Genomic DNA, 23,184 nt, shown 5'->3' on the forward strand with positions numbered 1-23,184 from the left:
AGCGAGTTGCTGAATAGAAAGTCAGATCCAAGCCTCTACTCTTCTCAGCCAATACTCTTCCCTCTACACACATAGAATTTTCTTGGATGGGGCATTTCGATAAACGGGAGCTCAGGGAGCACCCAGCAGAGCTGAGGGTAGTAAGAGCATTGTACTGCTAACAAATGCCCTCATTCCTAGCCCTCAGCCTTCATTCTGGAAAGCAGCACTTTTGTTTTTGTTTTTTTGGGTTTTTTTTAACATGCCCAATCCCTCAACTGTAAGCTCCTCTCAGCTGTTGCTACTTAGCATGTGAGCCGTCCTTCCCGTCTCCTCACCTTCCCTTCCCCGCTAGACATCGTGGCAATGAAATACCACCTTGGCTAAGTTGGAGAATTTGTCATTTTTACATCTCCACATCCTAGTGTCTTCTGCTCCCAGTGACAAATAAATCCCTGGGCTGATGGCTGGCCCTGGCCATTTATTAAGCAAATAAAGCCCCAGCGTGTGAGTTGGAGACTCGTAAATAATCCCTGGTGTTTTATCCCCGTTGCCTGCTGCCTCCCAAGCTTTGCATATTTATAATACAGGAGCAGTATTTCTGACACAGACTATTATGTTTGGGAGATGCTGGGGAGAAGGACAGACAGTGGAGGCTCTAACCTGGATGGAGATGGCCCGTTAACTGGGCCTGGCTGCGGGCAGTCACCCTGAATGTCGGCATCATCATCCAGCAGGGGTAAATTAGGGGCTCTGGCGTGTTCAGCCCAGAGGTGGCCCTGGATGGGCTGAGAGTTCTGATCTGGCTCCAAGGTGAGGTGAGGAGGAGGAGGGAGACTGGGGGCTCGTGGCAGCTTCAGCCTGTGCTGTCCTGGGGGTATAGGACCATTATCTTAGAGAAGTGAGGTGCCTGTAGTAGGTGGAGCCCTTGGCAAGATACGTGCTGGCCAATAAAGGACATGGTAATAATTTGCCCCCGTCAGAGTGGCCAAGCGCTCTCATACTGTCTCCCTGGGCAACCTCGTGGGTGAGGGGTCAGACTTTGGCACTGAGGAGCACAAGGAAGATGAGAAAAAGTTCGTGCTGGTAACAAAGAGAATGAGGAGAATTATTAATGAGAACATTAAACACTAAAGAAGGGGTTTGGGTTACAAGCATATTCATATGCATCATACACCTCACTGCATATTCTCACGAGCAATGGGCTCAGCAAACCTCTTTAACCTGAGGAAGTTGCCACTGCTGCAGCCTCCTGCCTCCAGCATGCATGCACTTGCGCACATACATACGCGCACACCATGGCCCGAATAGCATGTCATGTCCCCCAGGCGGCAATTGTTGCCCAAAGCATTCCAGAGGCAAAAACTATTGTTTATGGAGGTGTACGGTTTATATGGGTACACGATGGTGGATGTGAATTTCATTTAGATTCCTATTAAGGGTGGGCACATGAAATTGTGGTGATAGAAGCACAGATAATGGGCAGCTAATACCATAACCAATCCAAAAAGGCATGCTGGGGACAGGCTACTATTAACCCCTGGTGTCCAGGTACCAGCTTTCTTCCTAGAGTTGCCAGCTTGGCTGATCTCATTCATGACGCCTTTAGTATGGTGTCTATGTGGACTGTGCTAGGACCCCCGAGGTGGAAGATTCCATCTCTTCCTGGGCCCTGTGACTTCTCAGAGTCAGAAAATTCTGAGAGCAGAGCCTGTCTTTAAGCCCCTGGGAGAGCACGTGCGTGTCCCAGTTCTTCACTGTGCCTGGATAGTGTCAGGTGGACCAGAGGTTTTTGGGGTTTTTAAAATTTTATTTTATCTTGTTTTGGTGAGGAAGATTGGCCCTGAGCTAGCATCTGTGCCAATCTTCCTCTACTTTGTACATGCGATGCTGCCACAGCATGGCCCGATGAGCCGTATGCAGGTCTGCGCCCAGGATCCAAACCTGTGAACCTTGGGTGTCTGAAGCAGAGCATGCGAACTTAACCACTATGCCACTGGCCAACCCCACTAGAGTATTTTTTAATATGGATTATGATGCATCAGTGAATTGTAATTTTTTAAAGGCATGGGACAGAATGAGAAAGCATTACAAGCAGAAAGGGAGAGTTTCATTCATAAAATGTTAGTCTCTGTTGGGCTTGTAGGTGTATGTGCTGTGCAGGTGCACTGGTCACAGCGTGAAATGTATGTCTTACCTTGGGTTTCACTCAAAAGAGTGAGAAGCATGGGGAAGACTGGAGAGGACAGGGCTCTGGACCCGAAATTGAGGGTCCTGGGTTCAATTCCCATCTGTGCCCTTAAGTCCTTGGACACAGTCACACACGCTGACTCAAGCCAGACCCCTTTCTTTGTATATGAGCATGACGGAAATAACAAGCCATGATGGCATAGTCGAATGATAGAGCGGGAAAACACCTTAGAGATGAGCCAGGTCTGTGTGGAAACTCAAGACTAGAGATTGATAAAGGTAGTCACCTGGCACATTAGTGGCAGAGGCAAGACTAGAACCCATTGTGATTCTTGTGGCAGCCCCTCTTCTGATATGCAATAAGCACAGAGACCTCAGGAATCTCCTTAGAAGTAGACGTCTCCATGTAGTGGCAAGAATGACCTCATTCTAGGCCTCGTTCATCTCTGAGCCAGGGGAGAGTGGCCACTTAAACCATCACAAGCCACTCTCTGGCGTCTGTCTGGGGAGAGAAGACAAGATACTCTGCATCTAATTAAAAGCAACAGGAGAGTGTAAGGGAGACAGAAAGTAATTCTCCTTCTTGGAAGCCAGCCAGGGCATCCTCCTGCCGAGATTAAGAAGGATAATAACAACAGCCATAATAGTGGAAGAAAAAAGCTTCTACAAGGCCTCAGGGACCTGGCAAAGTAATAAGAGGAAAGGGGGAATCAAGATGGATACTCTGACCTTTGCAAACCTCCTGCAGAAAAGCCAGTGGTCCGGCCCCTTACTGGAGAGAAATGTCTTCCGGAAAGCGCCCAACATTCCACCTGAGTCTACAGTCAACACTGTACTCTCAGCACACCTGAGGACAAGCTCACGGTGATGCTAATGCTATGTGTCAGCTGGGTGAGGCTATGGGGCCCAGTTATTTTGTCAGCACCAGTCTAGATGTTGCTGTGAAGGTATTTTAAACATGTGATCAACATTTAAATCAGTAGACTTTGCATAAAGATTAACATTTAAATCAGCAGACTCTGAGTCCAGCAGATTACCCTCCATAATGTGGATGGGCCTCATCCAATCAGTTGAAGGGTTTAAGAGCAAGGAATGAGGTTTCTAGAAGAAGGCATTCTTTTTAAGACTGCCTGAATTTCCAGCCTTCAGACTCAAGACTGTATCAACTATTGTTGGAGCCAATTCCTTAAAATTTTTCTCTCTCTCTCTTTCACTTGTTCTCTCTCCTCTTGTTTCTGTTTCTCTGGAGAACCCTGACTAATACACTCACTGTCTCACCTCCACTTCTCTCCTGTGGTACAGACCTCTTCAACCTTGTTCCCCCCAGCTTAGAGCTCTCGGAACTGACCTCAACCCTGGTCTCTTCTTCCTCCCTCCACCCATGTCCAGTTGGCCAAGATGCCTGTGAGTGTTTTCTCACCACTCTAGTACTATGGTTCTCCACTCCCTGTCTCACATCCAGCCCTGTCTGGTCATTCTCTGGTTGGTCTCTTTCAGCCTCACACCTGCACGCTTGCTTCCTTCGCTCACTCGCCTTCTCTGTTTCTCCATCATGGCTCCCTGTGTCTGTCTCCACCTGTCTCTCTCTCTCCTTTTTATAGAATGTTAGTGATGGGTGCCTTGCAGATCATGGATCCAGCCCCCACTTGCTGGCGAGCAGAATGCAGTGAGAAGGAATGCAAGCTGTGGGGTCAGACCTCCTGCGTTGGGGTCTGGGATGTCAACTTCCTAACATTATCATAAACCTTTGTGCCTCAGTTTTCCCACCTCTGAAATAGGTTAATAGTAATACCTACATCTTAGAGTTATGAGAATGACTAAATGAAGGGACCTATGTAAAATATTTAACCCACTATAAATACTCAAATCAATGTTAGCTAGTTTCCTTATTATCATGGAATGAAAAAAAAAAAAAGAAAAAAAAAAAAAAGCTTGGCCCAAATTGATGAAGTGACTAGCCTTCTGCACACAGAGTGTCCAGGTGAGAGCTGAGCCACATGACGGGTATTTTGGCTTCCAGTCTAGGGCTTTTTCTACAGGTTCACCAGCCTGCCATCACTGTCGGGGAGATCGTCCTAGAACCTGCTGTGCGGGGTCATTCTCCTCAGAAGTTGTCAGTGGCTCCCCATTGTTTTTCCAAATAAAATCCATACTCTGGAGCCTGGCATTTAGTCAGCAAATATTTATTGAGTAGGACCATGTGTCAGGCTCTGGACTGGGGGTTAGGGATGCCCAGTGGAGTTCCTGCCTTCATGGGGCTTACATTCTAGTGAGAGGAGATAGAAAGAAAATAGATACATAATCTATATGGTGCTGATGAATGCTATGAGGAAAAATAGAACAGAATAAGTGGAAGTGCAGTTGAGCAAGTCCTCTGAAGAGGTGAGATGAGATCTGAGCAGGCAGGAGTGAGCCATGCAGATATCTGGAGGAAAGGCATTCCAGGTGGAAGGGAGAGCAAGTGCAAAGTCCCTGAAGTGGGTCCTTGGCAGGCATGGTGGAGGACTATCCAGGATCCCAATATGACTGGAATGCAGTTAGTGAGGAGAGAGCAGTAGAGATAAGAACACACGGGGTCTTTGGTCCATTGTAAGGACTTTGTTCCTGAGTGAGATGTGCGGCCAGGAGAAGGTTTTGGGCAGAAGTCTGCCATGATCTGACTTATGTGTTTAAAGGACCACTCTTGTTGATTGCTGTATGGAGAATAACCTCTAGGGAGAAAGGGAAGAAAGAAGGAGGCCAGTTAGAGTTCACATGAGAGATGACATTGGCTTCGGCTTAGGTGATAATGGTGGAGGCGCTGACAGGTCACTTGGGATGTATTTCAAGTTTGCCGCAGAAAGGATGTGGGGAGTGACACAGAGAGGAGTTGAAGGTAATGCTTACATTGAAGGCTGGAGAAATGGAAAGGATGGATTTGCCTCTTATGGAGACAGGGAAGGCTTAGAGGAGAAGGTTTAGAGGGCAAATCAAGACTTCAGTTGGGGACATATGTTCAGGATATATTTTGGACCTTAAAATGGAGATGCTGAGTAAGCAGTTGGATATGAAGAGGGAGAGAGGTTGAGGTAAAGGTATAAATTTAGGAGTCATCTCTGTGTTGAATTCCTTGGGACTAGATGAGATCATGCAGGGCATGTGTGTGGATACAGAAGAGAAGATGCCTGGGTGCAGAACCAGGAGCATGTCAGTGCTTAGAAGGGAGAAAGAGACTGAGAAGGGGTGGCCAGAGAGGTGAGAGGAAAACCAGAAGAGAGTGATGTCCCAGAGGCAAAGGAGGAAAGTGTCCCAGTGGGAAGGTTGAGCTACTGTGCAATGATGCTGCGGGATCAAGCATGAGAGAATTGAGAATTGTCGATTGGATTTAGCCATGTGTAAGTCATGGATGACCTCCATAAGGCCATTCATAAATCATAGATGACCTCCATAAGGGCCATTCATTGATCATGGATGACCTTCTTAGGGGCCATTCATAAATTGTGGGTGACCCTCATAAGGACCATTCATAGATCATGGATAACCTCCATCAGGACCATTCATAGATCATGGATAACCTCCATCAGGACCATTCATAGATCATAGATGACCTCCATAAAGCCATTCATAGATCATGGATAGCCTCCATAAGGGCCATTCATAGATCGTGGATGACCTTCATAAAGACCATTCATAAATTATGGATGACCTCTATAGGGGCCATTTCATTGGAGACATAGGGGTAAAAACCTGATGGTGTGGGGCTCAAGGGGAGGAGACAGTGAAGACAGGATTCTTTTTCTATAAAGGAAAGCCAAGAACCTGGATGTTTGCTGGAGAGGGATCTGGGGTCAAGGGAGGGTTTTTTAAAGATGGGAAATATTTGTGTGCTGATGGAAATGATCCAGCAGAGAGAGGAGATGTGATGGTGCGAGACGGAGAGGGTAATTACAGGAAGGAATTCCTTGAAGAGGCAAGAGGGGATGAGATAGAAATAACACACTTGGTAGTTAAGGCCTTCCACAGTCTACCTTATTAGAATTATTTTTCATCCACCAGAACCTTTACTCCAGGGAAAATTTAAATTTTTACCATTCCTTTAAATACGCCTTGGTTTTTTTTTACCCCCATGCGTGTGTTTGGCCAGATCCTTAGATATCTTAGAAAACTTTCTCCCATGTCTCAATCTGTTGGAATTTTGCCTGTTCTTCAAGGCCTGTCTCAAATGTGCCCCCACATGTAGCATTCCCACAAGACCCCTCCTGGAAGTGGTCCCTCCTGACTGTCTCTACCCTTTGCTTAGGCTCTCCAGAGCACTTCTTGTCAGTGCGGACTTCCTCTCGAAGCTGGTAGAGTGCACGCTGAGGGCCACAGCACAGCAGGGCCACCTGTGGTGGGGGAGTCAGACAGGAATTCAGCTCCTGCGAACTGACCCGGAATTTTGGTATTAGAAAAGCTACAAAGAACCTCTGTCCATCTCAGTATACCTGAAAGTCTTGTGCTTTAATGTGGCATCTTGTTTTTATTTAGGATTATAATTTCCTCTGTGCTTAGGGATGCTAAAGGGCCTTACCTGGCCCTGCTTGCCCCCTCTTCCCGCAGGAGCTGTAAGCACCTTGAGCAGGAATTGTTTCCCACTCGTCTTGGGGCCCCAGCAGCACCTCCTTAGTTCCTAACACACGTGCTAACTGTGAAGACACTGTTTTGTAGAAGTGTTACATGCAACTGGAGGCCCCCTGTGGGATGATATTCTGACTTTGAGGAAGGTAGGATGTTGGTAAAAAGTGGCCTTATTCCAGCACTATAGGGCCAAGAACGGAGTCAAGATCCAGGGGAGGCTGACCCGAGGCCAGGTTTTATGATGGAGCCCAGCATCCCACCATCCCCTGCAGGTAACGTGGCCACGTTTTGCGTATGGTTGTGTCCATATTAAAAAAAAAAAAAAGGCTTTGATTTGTCTGCTTATCAGTATTTCTCCTGAGAAAATCAAGTCGATGTTAATGAACAGCTCTCCCTTTTTCCTTTCCTCCCCTTTCTGATCCACACTTCCCATCTATACATATATTTGCAAAACACATGCAGGATCTCCAAAAGTGTTCTAGCCCATGAAGAGTAGGATGCATAGATATATTTCAGAACCACAGAGGAAGAGAGAATCTCTCTTCTATCTAATTACTCTTTGATGCATCTGCCTTCGAGGCCTTCACTGCTCACACAGCTTATCTCATTTTTACTAATTATGACCACAGCTCTGTAAAGTAGATATTATATCCTCATCTTACAGATGAGAAAAACTATCTGTAGAGGGTTGAAGAAACCTACCCAAGGCACATAGCCAGCTCAGGACAGAGTACACGTTTCATCTCATCTCCTGACTTCCAGCCTCCAGCTCCCATGCTCTTTCTGCTACCCCAGGGGTCAGCAAACATTTTCTCTAAAGGGCCAGATAGTAAATATTTTAGGCTTTGTGGGCCACGTGGGCTCAGCTCTGCTGTTGTAATGAGAAGGCAGCCACAGGCAGTGTGTGAACCAGTGGGTGTAGCTGTGTTTCCATGAAACTTTATTAATCAGAGCAGGTGGCAGGCTGGATTTGGCCCACAGAGGTGAGAGAGACGCCCCCAGACCTCCTCCAAAACCTCCTCTTCCCTTGGTGCCCTTTAGTGACCCCAGTTTCACATGGCCCTTGGAGTGTCACTTCCTCACCTGCAAACCGGCCCATCCATGCAGTGCCTGCTGGCTCTTCCAGCTCTTGTGTGCATCTCTCTTGGCTCTAGGATGGGTATTTAAGCTCCTGCCTTCCCTCCAGGCCCATTGGCAGGTGATTAAGAGTCCAGCTATACATTTCTGACAGCAGTGGCTGGCAGAGGGACCGCATGGCTGAGATAAGCCAGTGTGTGCTGGGGAAGGGGGCTGGCCACGTGGGACGTGGGTTTCATTCCTGGAGAGGAGTAATAAGCATGTAATTGGCTTTTCAGAAATGTGCAGGCTGCTGGAAAGCCTGTTTCTCCCCGCTGGCTCACCCAGAGCAGGAATGAGCTAGATGAATTCTGGATCAGCAGGTGGGGCTGCCTTGTCCCAAATGGTCCCTATAAGCTGTATGATGTTTGGGAGCCCAGAGGCAGATTAGGACAAGACAGAGGTAGGTTGTTCCCACCAGCAATACATTCCCCCCTACCTCCCGAGGGTGCAGGAGAAGTGGGTCTGGGAGGGCCATTCTTAGGCCCAGCATGACTTTTGAGGAGTAGAGAATTAACTAGCTTCCCCAGTGTGCCAGCTGCCTTGGGCCTGTAGATAAGATGATCCTTATGTGATCCCTGAGGCCACCTTGAACTCCAGGCACACGTGGGAACTGCCCACCCCTCTGCCTTGTGCTGCCCAGAGAGGGTGCTCTGACAGCCTCTGATGGGGGGAGGGCAGGGGCTGCTGATGGTCTCCTGCTTCTTTCTAAGCCTCTCTGTTTTGTGGGGTGTCATTGACCCACATGAAGGTGTTAAAAACTGTAGCCCATGTTTTTGATGGAACAGTTATAGACAAATCAGCTCTCACTTTAGGTTCACTTTAGGTTCAGTCCCTTTTTAATGAACACAATTAAACTGTACAGTTCTATAGATTGAATCTATTTTCATGTCCTGGATAATGACCCAACACTGCTTTGCTGTGTTATAGCAGCAAAGCACATCTGTCTAACATGTGTGTCCCCAAACCCCTGATCAATTAGCACTCAGCAATGCTGTTCACAGGGTAGACTGAGCGCCTCTCACCGCCCTCCCCCCCAGCACAATTCTATACTTAAATTCTGGCACCATACTAATCCCTTATATTTGTAGAGAGCTGTGAGGGTGTCCAGGCACTTTTACGTGCAGCCTTTTACTTAGTTCCCACAATGACCCTATGACGCAGGCAGCTCAGGTATCATGATTCCCATTTTACAGAGGGGCAAATGGAGGCTTCAAGCTTGGTCTTTTGGGGTCACGCAGAGATGGAACTAGACTCCAGTATTCTTTCCTCTCCTCCAAGCTGCCATTCTCAATAGGGTCAGGGCTCCAGGCCAGAGCTGGGGTGCTGGCCAACTGCTTAACCTGGCAAGGAACCCTGTCTCCCCTGGGCCTGCAGTGCCATGACACTCATGACCTTCCATTGTGGCCTGCGGGATCCTGATACAGGACTAGGTTGTGTGGCTGTGTAGTTTACCCCTGTGGCCCTCTGCCTAGCCCGGGCCCTGCAGGGCAAGACAGATTCCCAGTGAGTGGTCTTTAAATGAGTGAACGAGTGACTCTGGGCCCCTCCCAAATGACAGTGTGATGGCAAGAGGCGTCAGACACTAGGCTCTGCAGTTCCAGAAGGAAGGGTGTTTTACAAATGAAAGTTAAAGCAAAACCCACTCAAAGTAAGCTCTGATGTCAAGAAATTCTCAAATCCCTCCCAGCACGTGGGGTGGTGACTTAGGACGCCTGCATTTAAGCCTGGCTGCCTTCTACCTGCATGTGGCCTTGGGGACATAGCTAATCTTTCCTACCTCATGGCATTGTTCTGAGGGTTATGTGAGATGATGCCCAATAAAGCATTAAGCATACTACCTGTAGACACCTAACTCGCCCATCTCCAGCCCCTGTCATATTGTCATTTGTGAGGGGCCCATGGTCACTCGTTCATGCACTCATTTAATGACCCCTCACAGAGAATCTGTCTGCGCTGCAGGGTCTAGTGAGGTATAGGGGTGCACCACACAACCACAGAGATCACAATGAAAGGCCATGAGGTCATGAGGGCTATGTGCTGAGTCAAACTGTGTGTTTTATTGTCATCATCCCTGGCATCATGCTCTCACATCCCAAAGAACCTGCACAAATCTCCTTACCACTCACTCTGTCCATCTGTCCCCAGGAGCCCTCACTGTTCCAGATGTCATTTACCTCAAATACCTTTAAAAATAGAAAAAGGAGCCCACCCCTCTACACGGTTTCGCAAGAATGAACAATATGTGGCAAGTTATTCCTCCCAAGTCCCTGGAAGCTGCTGCTGCTCCCTGGTGCCTGAGCTGGGATGGCCCCTTTCCACTGGCACAGGTGGGTCTCTGCGGGCCTGGGGACCGTGGGCCCTGATGCATGAGCTGCCCACCTCACCCTCTTGCCTCTTGCCCTCCGAGGCTTTCTTCCTTTCACACGTCTCCAGGCCCCTTTTCTTCTCAGGAAGATTGCGTCTCCTGGGACTGGGAAGCCGCTGGATTGTGGCCCTGACCTCAGTCAGGAAATGAGTGGAGTGCTGCCCCGAGGCCAAGGGCCAGCGGGAGGGTAATTTTACCCTTGTCGCTGTAACTCCAGATGCCTTATTACTCACACAGCCGTCTCCCCCTTGTTTAACAACATATTAAACCATTAGTCTCCATGCCAGTGGGTTCAGTTAGTTCATGGTGGCAAAAGCTGATCATTAAATCGCCTTTTCCCTGCTTAATCTCTTTTAAATTGGTTGCCTTTTCATTTCATCAAGTGCCCTCTTTCTCAGCCCTTCCATTGCCGAGTGCAGCTGCGCTGGCAGAGTCCTAGGTGAGAGGGACTGGGCGTTCTGGGTCTTTCCTAGGTGGTCTCTATGGACGGCGAGACCCAGGATCCTCTCCCTGCAGAGTGGGCCCTCTGGGTGCTGTGAAAGTGTTACTCGTTTTGCTCCCCTCTCACTCACCTCTGACTCGGTACCTGGGGCAGAAGATTCCAGTCTTTAAACCTTTTCCTCATCAGTCTGTCCAAGAACCTAGGTCCCCTAGAAATAAAAATAAAAATCTTGTGTTTCCTCAGGAAATTTAAATATTTATAAAAATGGATACTGTGTGGTGTATATTATTTACAGTAAATTCAGATGTCATTAAGGTCGTAATAGAGTTAGGAGAATTCACATTGCTAGGGTCTGTCAGAAATGCTTGCGATGGATAGAGGAAAGGAAGGTAGGAGGTAGATGCTGAGGGTCTGCTGTCACTCCTAGCAGGCCCTATGGGGCACAGGAGGAAAAGTTCTGGCTTGCAAGGTACCAGGGGTCAGGTCATCCCTGCTGAGGGCCATGGGGATAGAAGGAGATTAGAGTCTCTGGAACCTTTATGAAAATGAGACAGAATTGATATGTGACACAGAAATGACATTAACAGAATGACCGTGGGCCCGACAGACTGAGGTTCAAGTTGGAAGTCGGCCACAGCTAGCTCTGAGTCTTTGCTCATCCATGAAACCGTCATCGTGTTATTCACACTGCAGGGTTGCTAGGAGGAGTCAGTGAGTAGTGAGTAGAGTGCCCCCAGCACAGAGCCTGGCACGTTGTAAGGATGACAGCTAACACCTGCTGAGAAATTGCTGCATGCCAGGCACTATTCTAAACTTTACAGGTGTTACCTTGTGTCTTAGATCGCAATCCACAGAGTCAGAGCTCGTGAAAGTGAGGTAACTGAGAGTACTCCCAGGAGAGGAGAGTGAGGGAAGCAGGGCAGGGCAGAGGAAGATGCCACGCAAGGCAGTGGTCTTGGAGACTAGCTTTGGCCTGGTCCCACGGGGAGCCCTGGAGCAAAGATTGCCACTGCCCAGGCTTGGGGCTGTAACCTCCCAGGATGCAGGTCCTACTCAGTGGAGGGCAGTTCTCTGCAGAAGAGGGCAGCTGTGAGAAGTTGGTAGCCCTCACTCTCAGGAGCTGGGGGAGAGTATACAGGTGCAGAGAAAGGGATCTGGGTGGCACCACAACAGCACCCACCATAGTTCACCACTCCATCCAGTACAGTCCATGTTCCATCCCAGTACAGCTCTTGGATTCTGGTTGGTCACAATTTTTTAGGGGAACTTGTATGGAGAGGGCGAGTAGAACAAACTAGTGCTCCTGCTGCTGTGGTGCTTCCAGGGCTGTACCTGATTCTCATTGTCTGCTTCTCCACCACCCACTCTAGATGCCTCTCTGCCTCCACTGCACCGAGGTCTGGTCTAGGTGGCTTGCCCGGGGGGTGATCCAGACCTTCATCCTTGAGGCCCTGGTTACTATGCCCCTGTCAATCAGTCGTTGCAGTAGCTGCCTGTTTACAGTTATGGCTGAGTCTGGGTGTGCCAAGAGATGCTCCAGGGCATCTCCTGAGTGCCAAGCATATTATTCCCCACCCCCATTATGCGGCAGCTCCACCTTCTCATCTCACCGCAGTTACCCTCCCTCTTGGCAAGAGGAACCGAACCTGAAGAGGTGGCAGCCATAGCTTTAAGTTTAGGAGAACTCTGTCCCCTTAGGTGGGACTGAGAGGTAGAAGTGTCCCCTCTGTGGGTCCCAGGGGCTCTAGACTCAAAAAGCCTCAATTGTGGAGAAAACCATAAATTCCCTAAGTGTGGGAGTGATGGATGGGAACCCAGCCCCTTGAATTCCACCTGTTGAATGTAAAGCACCACACACTGGCCCTTAGTGTATGGCAGCTCCCTGAGGGATGGTGTCCTGTCCTCTCAGAGCATCATCTCTGTGCTGGTGCCTCAGCAACACTCTAGTAAGCTGGCAGCTTTAGGACGGCATGGTATGTTTTGGGACCAGTGGATCTGTAGTCTTGTACCCACTTCTTTAGCCCCTGTGACATAAACTGAGCCCCTTGGTACAAGACAACGTTATAGGGAATCCCCTGCTGATAGGTCAGACTTTCTGGGAGCCCTCAAACAGTGGTACTAGCTGAGGCTCTACTGTCAAGAAATGCGAACACATACCTGGAATATGTGTTAATCTAGGAAGGATGAATCGCTGCTTTTGCCATTATGGAAGGATCCAGTGTAAGCCACTTGCACACAATGGCTGGTTGGTCTCCTCAGTGGGTGGTGCTGTATTGGGCTCAGCATTGGCCTCTGTTGTTGGGAAGTTGGACATGTGGCTGTCGCAGTGGCTGGGTCAGACTTGGTGAGAGGGAGCCCAAGCTGCTATGCCCATGCATAGCCTCTATCTCTGCCTCCATGACTACTTCATTGATGAGCCAATTGTGAAAGCACTAGGGTGGCTGAGGACAGAGGCTGGCTGACTTCTGAGGAGCCATCCTGGCCACTGCCTGTTCTGCCATGGATGTTCTTTGGTGGGCATTAACTTGTTATACAGAGATCCTCACATGTTGTGCCAGCTTCCATAAAGCCCTCACATGCTTCTACCCCAGACCTCCTTCTCTCCAGTCTTTTTATCTTGCTCCTTCCGGGCCCTTGAGCAACCAGCTCAGCCATTTACCACTGCTTGTTAGTCCATGTATATCCTTACCTTGGGCCACTTCTCTGTCCACACAAGGTGGATGACTAGGGGCACTGTCTGAAACTCTACCCTGGGAGGATTTTCCCTTAGCACCATTCTACTCAGTCACATCTGAGCGTGGCTGTAGTGCAATAACAGTCCATTTGTGGTTTGCACAACTAACCTGTGAGCAAAGCTCAGACATTTTCCTACTCTGTCATAGGGAACCCAGAGCCCTTCCCGCTGAGGCCATAGTTGTGAGCTGAGTAAGAGATATTAGTGCAATAGCTGTAAGTGACGAGGAGGGGTTGTCTGGGACACCTGTTTGTGCAGCTTTCTTGTGTTCTCTGGACATGCTCAAGCCTAATTCTGGATGTTCCAGTTCCACTTAATAATGGCTTGCTCCCAGGCCTACTCAAGCTTATGACTTGGTAGGTATGACACTATCTAGTTTATTTTTAATTGTTCTAAGTACATCAGTGTTTAATATCCCATAGTTAGATTTTTTTCCATGTCCCTTTTTACTTGACATCCCAGGCCTAAGGGGTGTATGTTTTAAAGTTCTGTTTCTACCGGGACCCAGTAGCATGTCCTGGTGTATAGTTCTCTGCCTCAAACAGCGTATGTAACCTTGCTACATACCTCTAGAGTTCTATGTTGCAGCTCCCCTATTGGGCCTTTCCAGAAGCTACAGTATGGCATTTTTCTCTACTGCAGACACCTCTAGTACTATGGGATCTGCCAAGTTGTGTGCCCTAAATGTCAGGGCTCCTTGTCCTTCAGCCTAGACTTACTGCAGATCCCTTTTCTGCTCTGGATCTCTTTTAAAAGTAGCAGCATTTGATGCTTCCTGAAATGGGTAGGAACAGTATTCCCAAGAATAGAACATGCTGATTCCAAAACCTAGGACGCCTACCAAGAGCTATGTGTCTTTTATAGCGGAGAAGGTGCAGGTGCAATAACATCTTTTACTTTGGAGGAAATGCCCCAACATTCCCCAGGTCACTGGGCCCCTAAAACTTCAGCCCAAGGTCAAGCCCTTGAATCGTTGATCATTACAGGGCATATCTCCCACCTTTGGGAGCACGTGTATCTTACCAAGGTTTCCAAGATACTTGCCAATTCTACTCATCTCGCTTGATTAACATGATGGCACCAATATAGTGGACTAGTTCAGTGTTCTGAGGTATGTCCAGATAGTCCAGGTTCTTTTAGATGATATTGTTAACAGAGAAGAGGAGAGTTAACACAGCCTTGGCACAAACTTGTGAATGTATATTGTTGTCCATCCCATGTGGAAGTGAACTTCTGATCCTCCTTCTTGAGGGGTATTGAAAAAAAGGCATTCACCAGGTCAGTAGCTGCAGATCACTAATCCAAGGCTGTGTCAGTCTGCTCTAGCAAAGATACCACATCTGGCACAGCAGCTTCGATTGTGCCTACTACCTGCTTAGTTTTGTGGTAGCCCATTATCATCTGCCATACTCCGTCCAGTGTTGCATGGGCCAGAATGGTGATTTAAATGAGCTTATGATAGGCATCACTATCTTGGCATTTTTTAAAGTTTTATGGGTGGCACTAATTCCCCCGGGGAATGAGATTTCAGGGTCTTCCACTTGTCCTTACCTACCACAATAGCTCTTATACCACAGGTCAAAGAACCACTGTGGTACTTCTGCTAAGTATGCCCTTGCAGTTTCACATTCAAGAACTAGGGAAATGACCACGACGTGGGTCTGTGGGTCCAGTCAGCCCACTGTGAGACTAATCTGGGCCAGGACTCCATTTATTAGCTGACCCCTCTTTGCCTCTAATCCAGCAGGGGAACTGTGATGGCACGTTGAGTTTCAAGGTGTCAATAACAAATTAGACCCTGTAATCAATAGCCCTCAAAAGACCTGGCTATGGTTACCTTTTTGAAAAAGGACTGGCTTTTCTCTCCAGTGCCACTTAGCAGCAACTACCTAATTCCGTAGTTTTTGTAGGTACTATTTCCATCGAACTTCTCAAACACTAATGGCATTGCACAAGCCAGGGCCTGTCCTTTTGTCTGTATCTATCCAGTTCACCACAGGTGTGTTGAAAATAGCGCTGCCACAGCTTATTCCACCAGCCACCAGTGTTGAGGTCCTTATGGCCATCTGGCCAGCAAGTCATCCACCTTCTTACAGTCTGATCTTGGAAGGAGAGTCTGAGATATGGATTCTTGAGAAAGTTGTTTACTTGGGGAGTGCTTCCGGAAGAAGGGGTGTGAGGGAAGCAGGATGGGGCAGGGCTTAAAAGCTAGCAAGGATGTAGTGTCAACTGGAGACTAGCTTTGGCCTGGTGCCACAGGGAGCCCTGGATTATGAATTGTTACAGAGTTGGTCCCACTTTGAGGCAAGAGGGCTGGCCTTTTGTGCCCGGTGTCAGTTGGTTATTGACCTTTGGTTACTCCCAGGAGGGGTCCTTACCAGGCTCCTACTCAATGGAGTGAATTATCTGGAGAAGGAGACAGCTTTGAGTTACTAGGTCATTAGCAGCCAAGAGTCAGCTGGGGGATAAATGCACTGAGCCTATGAAGAGGATCAAGGTGAGACACTAGCAGCATCCAATGCACCTTATAGCCTCTCCGTGGACCTGTTGTTCTGATCTCATTTTACCAATAAGGAAACTGAGGCACAAAGAGTTTAAGTAATTTTTCAAGGGTCACATAGCAAGTAAGTATCTGAGTTGGGCTTTGAACCCATGACATCTGACTTCAGGACCCGTGTGCATCATGGTTATGCTTCATTGAGGACAGTTAGTTTTAGGGAGCTCAGTAGTCTATGGATTTGGAAAGATACATGTTTTGTTGTTGTTTTTTTTTTTAAAGAACTTTTATTTTGAAATGATTTTAGATTTATAGAAAAGTTGCAAAGACAATACAGAGAATCCTCATATACCCTTCACCCAGCTTTTCCTAATATTAACATTTTATATAACGATAGTATATTGATCAAAACCAGGAAATTAACACTGGTACAATACTATTTACTAAACTACGGTTTAAAACCTTGCCAGTTTTTCCACTAACATCCTTTGTCTCTCCTGGGATCCAATTCTGGATCCCACGTTGGCTTTAATTATTAGGTTTCCCTAGTCTCTTCCAATTTGTGACAGTTTCTCTGTCTTTCCTTGTCTTTAGTGACCTTGACACTTTGAAGTATACGAGTCAGTTATTTTGTAGAATGTCTCTCAGTTGGGTCTGTCTGATGTTTTCTCCCGATTAGAGTGAGGTTATGTGCTTTTGGCAAGAATGCTCCAGAAGTGATGTTGAGCCTTTTCTGTGTGTCATTTCAGGGGACACGTGATATCTATATGTCATTACTGTGGGTTAAACTTGATCACTTGGCTAAGGTGGTGCCTGCCAGGTTTCTCCATTGTAAAATTACCATTTCTCCCCTTTGTAGTTAATAAAAATCTTGGAGGGATATCCTTTGAGACTATGCAAATATCCTGTTTCTTCTCAAACTTTAGCCTACTGATTTTTGGGTAGATGGATGCAGTTTTTATGCCATTTTGTGGACCCTTTCTATAAGGCGGAGTTAACGTCTTTCTGCAGTCCTCTTGCCAGGAGTGGAATTTGGGGTGCTACACGCAGGTTGAGGGCACTGCTCAGCTCTCACTGGCAGGGAGCCAGCAGGGGCACTTGAACATCATGGGTTCTGTCATAGGCTGCAGAGCTCTCCTCCTTGCCTGCTTCCTTTCCTCATCCCCTCACCTGCTTACACTTCAATCTCATGTTCCCTTTGCCTTTCCCCCTCTTTCCTTTAGTTTGCTTGTTGAATTAATTGTGGCCACAACGACTTCATGTTAGGGATGCAGCCCGCTCAGAACTCTGTACTCCACACCTATGGTAGACCCAGAGGACTTCAGAGATCATGACTGCCACCCTCTTATCTCACAGATGAGGAAATAGATGCAGAGAGGTTAAGAGGAATAAGTGGATGCTAGTGCCGAGTCTGGACCTTGGCTTCCTGACCTATGTGTGAGGTGTTCCCTGTGATGCTGCATTCCTCACGGCTGGTCCTAGAGAGATCCCCTCCAGGCCATCAGGAGGAGGTGCCCGCTGGCAAGTAAGCCAGAGCCACTCCACCTTGTACCCTGTGCCTCACAGGAGGTGAAATCTTGCTTCCCATTCGGTCTTCAACTTCCCTACCTCTGTCCTGAGGAAAGGGGGCTGCTCTCTGCCTGGTTGGAAACTGTGGGCCCATGCCTTTCTGCGGGGCAGGCTTCTCCCTCCTCTGATGTGGAGCACTGGGACAGGGACCTTTGCGAAGGCCCACAGTCTCCACTGGGAGCTGTCCAGACCCAGAGCAGTGGTTCCTCCTCTTGTCTTTTTTTTCTGGTGGGAAGAGTTGGAATGGTGACTTTCATTCTCATTTTCATCCTCATCTTTCGTCACCTTCACCTCTTAGTGAACAGTTAGTATGTGCAAGTCACTGCTTTTTACATATGATATGTTCATTTAATCTTTTTTTCTTCTTCTCCCCCAAACCTCCCCAGTACATAGTTGTATATTCTGGTTGTAAGTGCCTCTGGTTGTCCTATGTGGGACGTCACCTCAGCATGGCCTGATGAGCGCTGCCATGTCCAAGCCCAGGATTCAAACCAGCAAAATCCTGGGCCGCAGAAGCAGAGTGTGTGAACTTAACACTTGGCCACGGGGCCAGCCCCTCTTTTAATATTTACACCTTGTAAGATAGGCATGATTCTCTCCATTTTACAGGTTAGGGAACTGAGGCTTGAATAGGTTAAGTAGCTTACTCCAAATCACATAAGTAGTAAGTTTTATGACCATTCCCATAGCTGTTTAGTTTTAATTTCATAATTAAGTAAAAGTTCAGTGCTCCACTGGCTCCTATACTCCACTCTGGGGCTTTTCATCCCGAACCATCTCTTCATTGGCTGGGTGTTGTTGTCTAGTAGATTCTTCAAAATGGGCTCAGAGGTGCTGTAAGCCCTGAGTTCTCTGATGGTGAGAATGTTGGTCTCCCGCCTTTCACACTTGAACAACACTCCAGCAGGTTAGGATGCTCTGGGTCATGCTTGGAGTTAGCCTCTGTGGGTATTTCCTCGTTGTCTTCTGACAATGAGGGCGGCCATGGGGAGGTTTGAAGTCAGCAAATGTTTTCCCTTTGGCAGGTGACTTGTTAGTTCTGCCTGGACGCTTGATGATTTCTGTCTCAATTTTCCAAGTTCAATACCTAAACTAGGAAATGTCTTCGTATCAATTGTTCTGTCAATTTTTCACGGAACATGGCAAGCTCTTGTGATGTGCAGATTTCATTCTTTATTCGTTTCAGGAGCTCTTTTTGAAAAGAAGATAAATACTTTTCTGTGTGTTCCACCTGTGTCTCTGCTTCAGGTTCACCAGTTTTCGGGTGCTGGGTCCCCTTTGTTGTTTCTCCATGTTTCTTCTCTCGCCTGATTGCTTTAGTAATGGAAGCCTTTCTCCTCTGCAGCCACAGTGACTCACCTAAGGGCCCACTGCCGGTGGGTGGCGGACTAGGACTGGAACCCTTGGTTGGTGTCAGTAATTAGATTTTCTGCTGTGTCTGCTCTGCTTCTTGGAATTTCTTCCTTTATTTACTGGTTCTGCAAAAGTGTTTTGTGGTTCTCAACTTTATGACTCTTCATTTCATTTCTTTGTTTTATCATCTAATCTTTTAGCTCTTGTTTTATTAAATTCATGTTCTTGAGTTGTTGTGTAATACAAAGCATGTTCCTTAGGTTAGGTTTTCTTTCAGACAGAGGTTTTTGTTTTATGTGTATGTATGGTGCTATTTTTAATTTTTTTCACACGGTGCTCTATTTCTTTGTTTTTGTTTTGTTTTTTTCCCTAGTGACATGTTTGCATTCATTGCCGTAAGGTTTGTATTCATCCTGCCTCACCTACCGACCCTGATTTAGGGCAAGTCAGTTCTTGACCCTTTCGCGGCGTGTCTGAGCCTGTTCATTTCCTCCACAAGGCAGAGTGTGAGTTCTGCGTTCCGTCTGCTTTTCTGCAGCCTGAGAGCCTCGGCCAGGGTGAGGGTGGAGAGGGAGAGCTGGCCTGAGGCTGTGAGCGGTCTTCATCAGGACACCCAGCCTCTGTACAGATTCGGGGATTCAGAGAGAAAACCCACGCTCCCACCTCTAAGGCATATGCAGTTTCAGGGAGGAAGGCCCAAAAGACAGGTAATTATAGTAAATGCCATGACCTAAGAGGAGGGGACACTTTTAGGTTGCAGGGACCAGATTTTCTCGACTTACTTCCAGCGCTGGTGGTGGCAGTTTAATGTAAGGATGCCAGTGTGTGGGGAGCGAGAGTAAGCCAGATGAGGCCGAAGTCCAGCGAAGGACTTCGAAGCCATGGTAAGGAACTTGGCCTTTATTCTGTCAATGGGATCCAACTGTATTTCAGAAAAGTCATTACAGCAGCAATGTGAAAAATAAATACAGCTCTAAAGACTGAAATCCCGAGAGCATGTCTGTTGGTCAGCTCTGCAAAGAGGCCAAGGAAATATCTTTTGTACTCAGAGCTGGGCACCAAGGAGTAGCAAGGTTCCTGAAATGGGCTGACACCCCCAACCCTTCTTTATCCCTGCCCCATTTCAAACACCCTCAGCTTCTGGGAAGCAGCTTAAGAACACCCTGCTTTTCCTCCCAGTGCTCCCTCATGGACCTCTGGAGATGTTTTCTAGGGCTGCCTAGATGGCAGCCAGGTGGGGCCTGCACATCTGGATAACATATATCAAGGCTGTTGTCTTTTTCCAGCACAGCACAGAACAGGGACCAATTATGGGATCCCTCTGCATAGCAGGCCTCATTACTGTGCTTACCATGGGATGGGCAGAGGCTGGCAGAGTTGGAGAACCAGCTATCAGCCCCCTAAAGGGCAGCTGGGAGGGTCAGAAGGAGGACATCATTGATTTCTTCCCTGCCAGGCAGGTCTGCCATTGTGAGCCCATCTTTTCAGGGAGGCACCCACTTCTCTTACAGCCATGTGCCTCCTGGGGTTCCATGGTGGCCCTAGGTCCTTGATACTGAAAGCAGAAATTCGCATCTGGGTCTACAAGAACATTTCTCTGGGGAGAAGGGCCATGGCTTCCATCACATCTCCTCAAAATGGTTAAGAATGCCTGCTCTATGTTACCCCTACATTTGGTAGGTGGGGAAACTAACCAGAGACCCAGCAAGCAGAAGTGATTTACCCCAGGATACAAGGTAGTGGCAGAGGCAGATGTAAAAGCCAGGTCTCCTGGCTCTATCCATGTCTCCTCGCTGCCTTACTGGTGAGATCACTTCCTGTCCTGTAGACATACACAATTGTCTTCACTTTACTAACAAATAAAGTTGTAGCTACAATTTATTGACTGCTCAGTGCTTTACTTGTATTAGTCCATTAGTTCATAAAGCAGTGTGATGACTTTACAGAATAGGCAGCTGTGGTGCTCTCAGTGAGAGGGAGAAGTTAATCACTTGCCCGAGGTCACAGAGAGAGGAACTGAAGGAGAGAGAGGGCAAACTCAGCTCTTTTGGGCATCCACTCTGCCCCTGCCTCCCTCCAGTTTGGATTCCTGCTTCAGTCTGGTCCATCCCTACAGGCCCAGGCCAAGACGTGCCTCCTCCCTGCAGTGTTCTCTGATGGCCCAGTCCTTGCTGGTCTTCCCTTCTCTGGGTTGATGGGGCCATTACTGGTTCTTTGTAGGCTGATGGTTCTGGTTTGACTCCCAGGCCTGCTACTTCCTTGGGCTTATTTATTTCTCCTCCCCTAGCCTCTGCTTGTAAATGACATGGGGATAGTGACATCCAAATCCTGGGGCTTTTAAGAGGATTAAGTGAGATAATTAACATCAGTTGAGTCATTTATTCAACAGATATTTGAGAATCTACCATGTGCCAGGAACTGTTCCAGTGAGACCTGTGGTGAGTGAAACAGACATCGGTCCTGCTCTTGAGAAGGTTCTGGACTAGTCAGAGAGGCAGACATGAAGTATGTAATTTGACGAAGTTCTCTGGTATAGGCTGGGACTTCCAGTTTCTGTGAAGGAGATGTACAAGGTTCTAGGAGAGTATAAGGAGGGACTTGAGGCAGCCTAGAGATTCATGAAAGGCCTCCTTAAAGATGTAACAGTTCGTGTGAGAGCTGAGGGCTGAGTAGTTAATCAGATGAAGAATATTCCAGGAAGACAGCACAACAGGCATGGAGGCCGGAGATAGTGAATTAGTTTGCTCAGGCTGCCATAATAAAGTACCACAGACTGGGTGGCTTAAACAGCAGGAATTTATTTTCTCGAAGTTATGGAGGCCTGAAGACCAAGATCAAAGGGTCGGCAGTGTTGGTTTCTCCTGAAGCCTCTTTCCTTGACTTGCGGATGGCTGCCTTGTCGCTATGTCCTCACATGGGCTATTCTCTGTGCAGGGGCATCCAAGGTGTCTCTACCTCTTTCTATAAGGACACCAGTCATATGGAATTAGGGTTCTGCTCTGATGGCTTCATTTTTACTTAATCACCTCTTTAAAGTTCCTATTTGCAAATACCATCACATGGATTAGAGCCCACACATATGACCTCATTTAACCATAGTTACTTCCTTAAAGGCCCTGTCTCCATATGTGGGGCATATTCAAAGGTACCGGAGACTTCAACAGATGAATCTTGGAGGCACACAATTCAGCTCATAACAGATGGGAAAGAGCTTATCTTGTTTTACAAGCTGAAGAGAGGCCAGTATGGCCAGAGCATAATGAACAAGGAGGGAGAGAGACTTGGATGAGGCTGGATAATTTGTAGGGCCAGATGGAGCAGGGCCCGGAGGGCCATGGTGGAGAGAGGACAGTATTCTGAGTGCAGTGGAGTCATGGGAGGGGTTTTGAGCTAGAATGGGAGCAGGTGTCATTTTTAAGGAGGTGACTCTGGAAAATGGATTATTGGGGCCAAGAGTAGAAGTATGGAGTTGGGGCCTATTGCTGTTAGTTTTCCAGGAAGGAGTCAGTGGTGGTTGGGCATGGGTGTACAGATAGGGGAGGGTGGGTGGATGGATGCAGACAAATTTTCGAGGTAGAATCAACAGGATGTGGTGATGGGTTAGATATGTGTGTCGGGATTCAAGTGAAGTGTCAAGGATGACTCTCACATTCCTGGTTGAGTGACTGCATGGATGGTGGTGCCATTTCCCCACATGTGAAGGACTGCTGGAGGCCCCAGTTGTGATGGGAAGATCAAGAGTTCCATTTGGAACCTACTTAGGGTGAGCTGCTTGTGAGACATCCAAGCGGGCCTGTCAAGTAGGCATTTGTTTAATATAGATGTGGAGCTCAGAAAAGAGATCTGGGCTGGAAAGACATATCGGGAATTATGCATCTTTAGAAGGTTTTGAAGACACAGGAATGGAAGAAGTCACCTGTAGTGAGCATGTAATGAGAAGAGAGGAGGGACCAGGATTAAATCCATGTGCAATGCCAACATTTAGAAGGCAGGGAGGAGGAGAAGCCAGCAAGGGAGATGGAGGAGAGGCCAAAGTTTGAGGGAAAGCCCAAAAGAGAGGGCTCCTGGAAGCCAAGAGATATTGATTGATAGGTGCCCATCAATGTGGGATCCTTTACCTTGCCACTCTCTCCTTCTTACTTAATTTGTTCTTTCATTTCTGAATATCCATTGACCTTTTTCCTCAGATTACAGTAAGAACTCAAGAAATAATGAATAAATGAATGAATTCACACATGCATAAAGTGAATGAAGAAGTGAATGACAAGTGGTGCTGTTATCGGTGGCCTCCAGGATGAGGGGTAATTGCCCTCATCTCCCCTCCTGTTGCCTTGGGCATT

The 23,184-nt window shown here is 47.6% G+C and overlaps 1 protein-coding gene across 3 annotated transcripts in view; it reads left to right on the top strand.

Annotated features, from left to right (window-relative positions):
- Nucleotides 1-23,184, top strand: part of GALNT14 (polypeptide N-acetylgalactosaminyltransferase 14) — a 209,490-nt gene that overhangs the window by 93,243 nt on the left and 93,063 nt on the right. For 2 of the 3 annotated variants that reach the window (XM_070512328.1, XM_070512327.1), the window contains one exon: nucleotides 10,030-10,211. The exons of the other annotated variant lie outside the window; for it this stretch is intronic. In XM_070512328.1, coding sequence (XP_070368429.1) covers nucleotides 10,116-10,211 — 96 coding nt within the window. In that variant the 5' untranslated portion in view covers nucleotides 10,030-10,115. The remainder of the gene's footprint in view (nucleotides 1-10,029; nucleotides 10,212-23,184) is intronic. 3 annotated transcript variants of the gene reach the window in all.

The sequence above is a fragment of the Equus asinus genome, chromosome 6 (genome assembly GCF_041296235.1).
Source record: "Equus asinus isolate D_3611 breed Donkey chromosome 6, EquAss-T2T_v2, whole genome shotgun sequence".
NCBI classification, from domain to species: domain Eukaryota; kingdom Metazoa; phylum Chordata; class Mammalia; order Perissodactyla; family Equidae; genus Equus; species Equus asinus.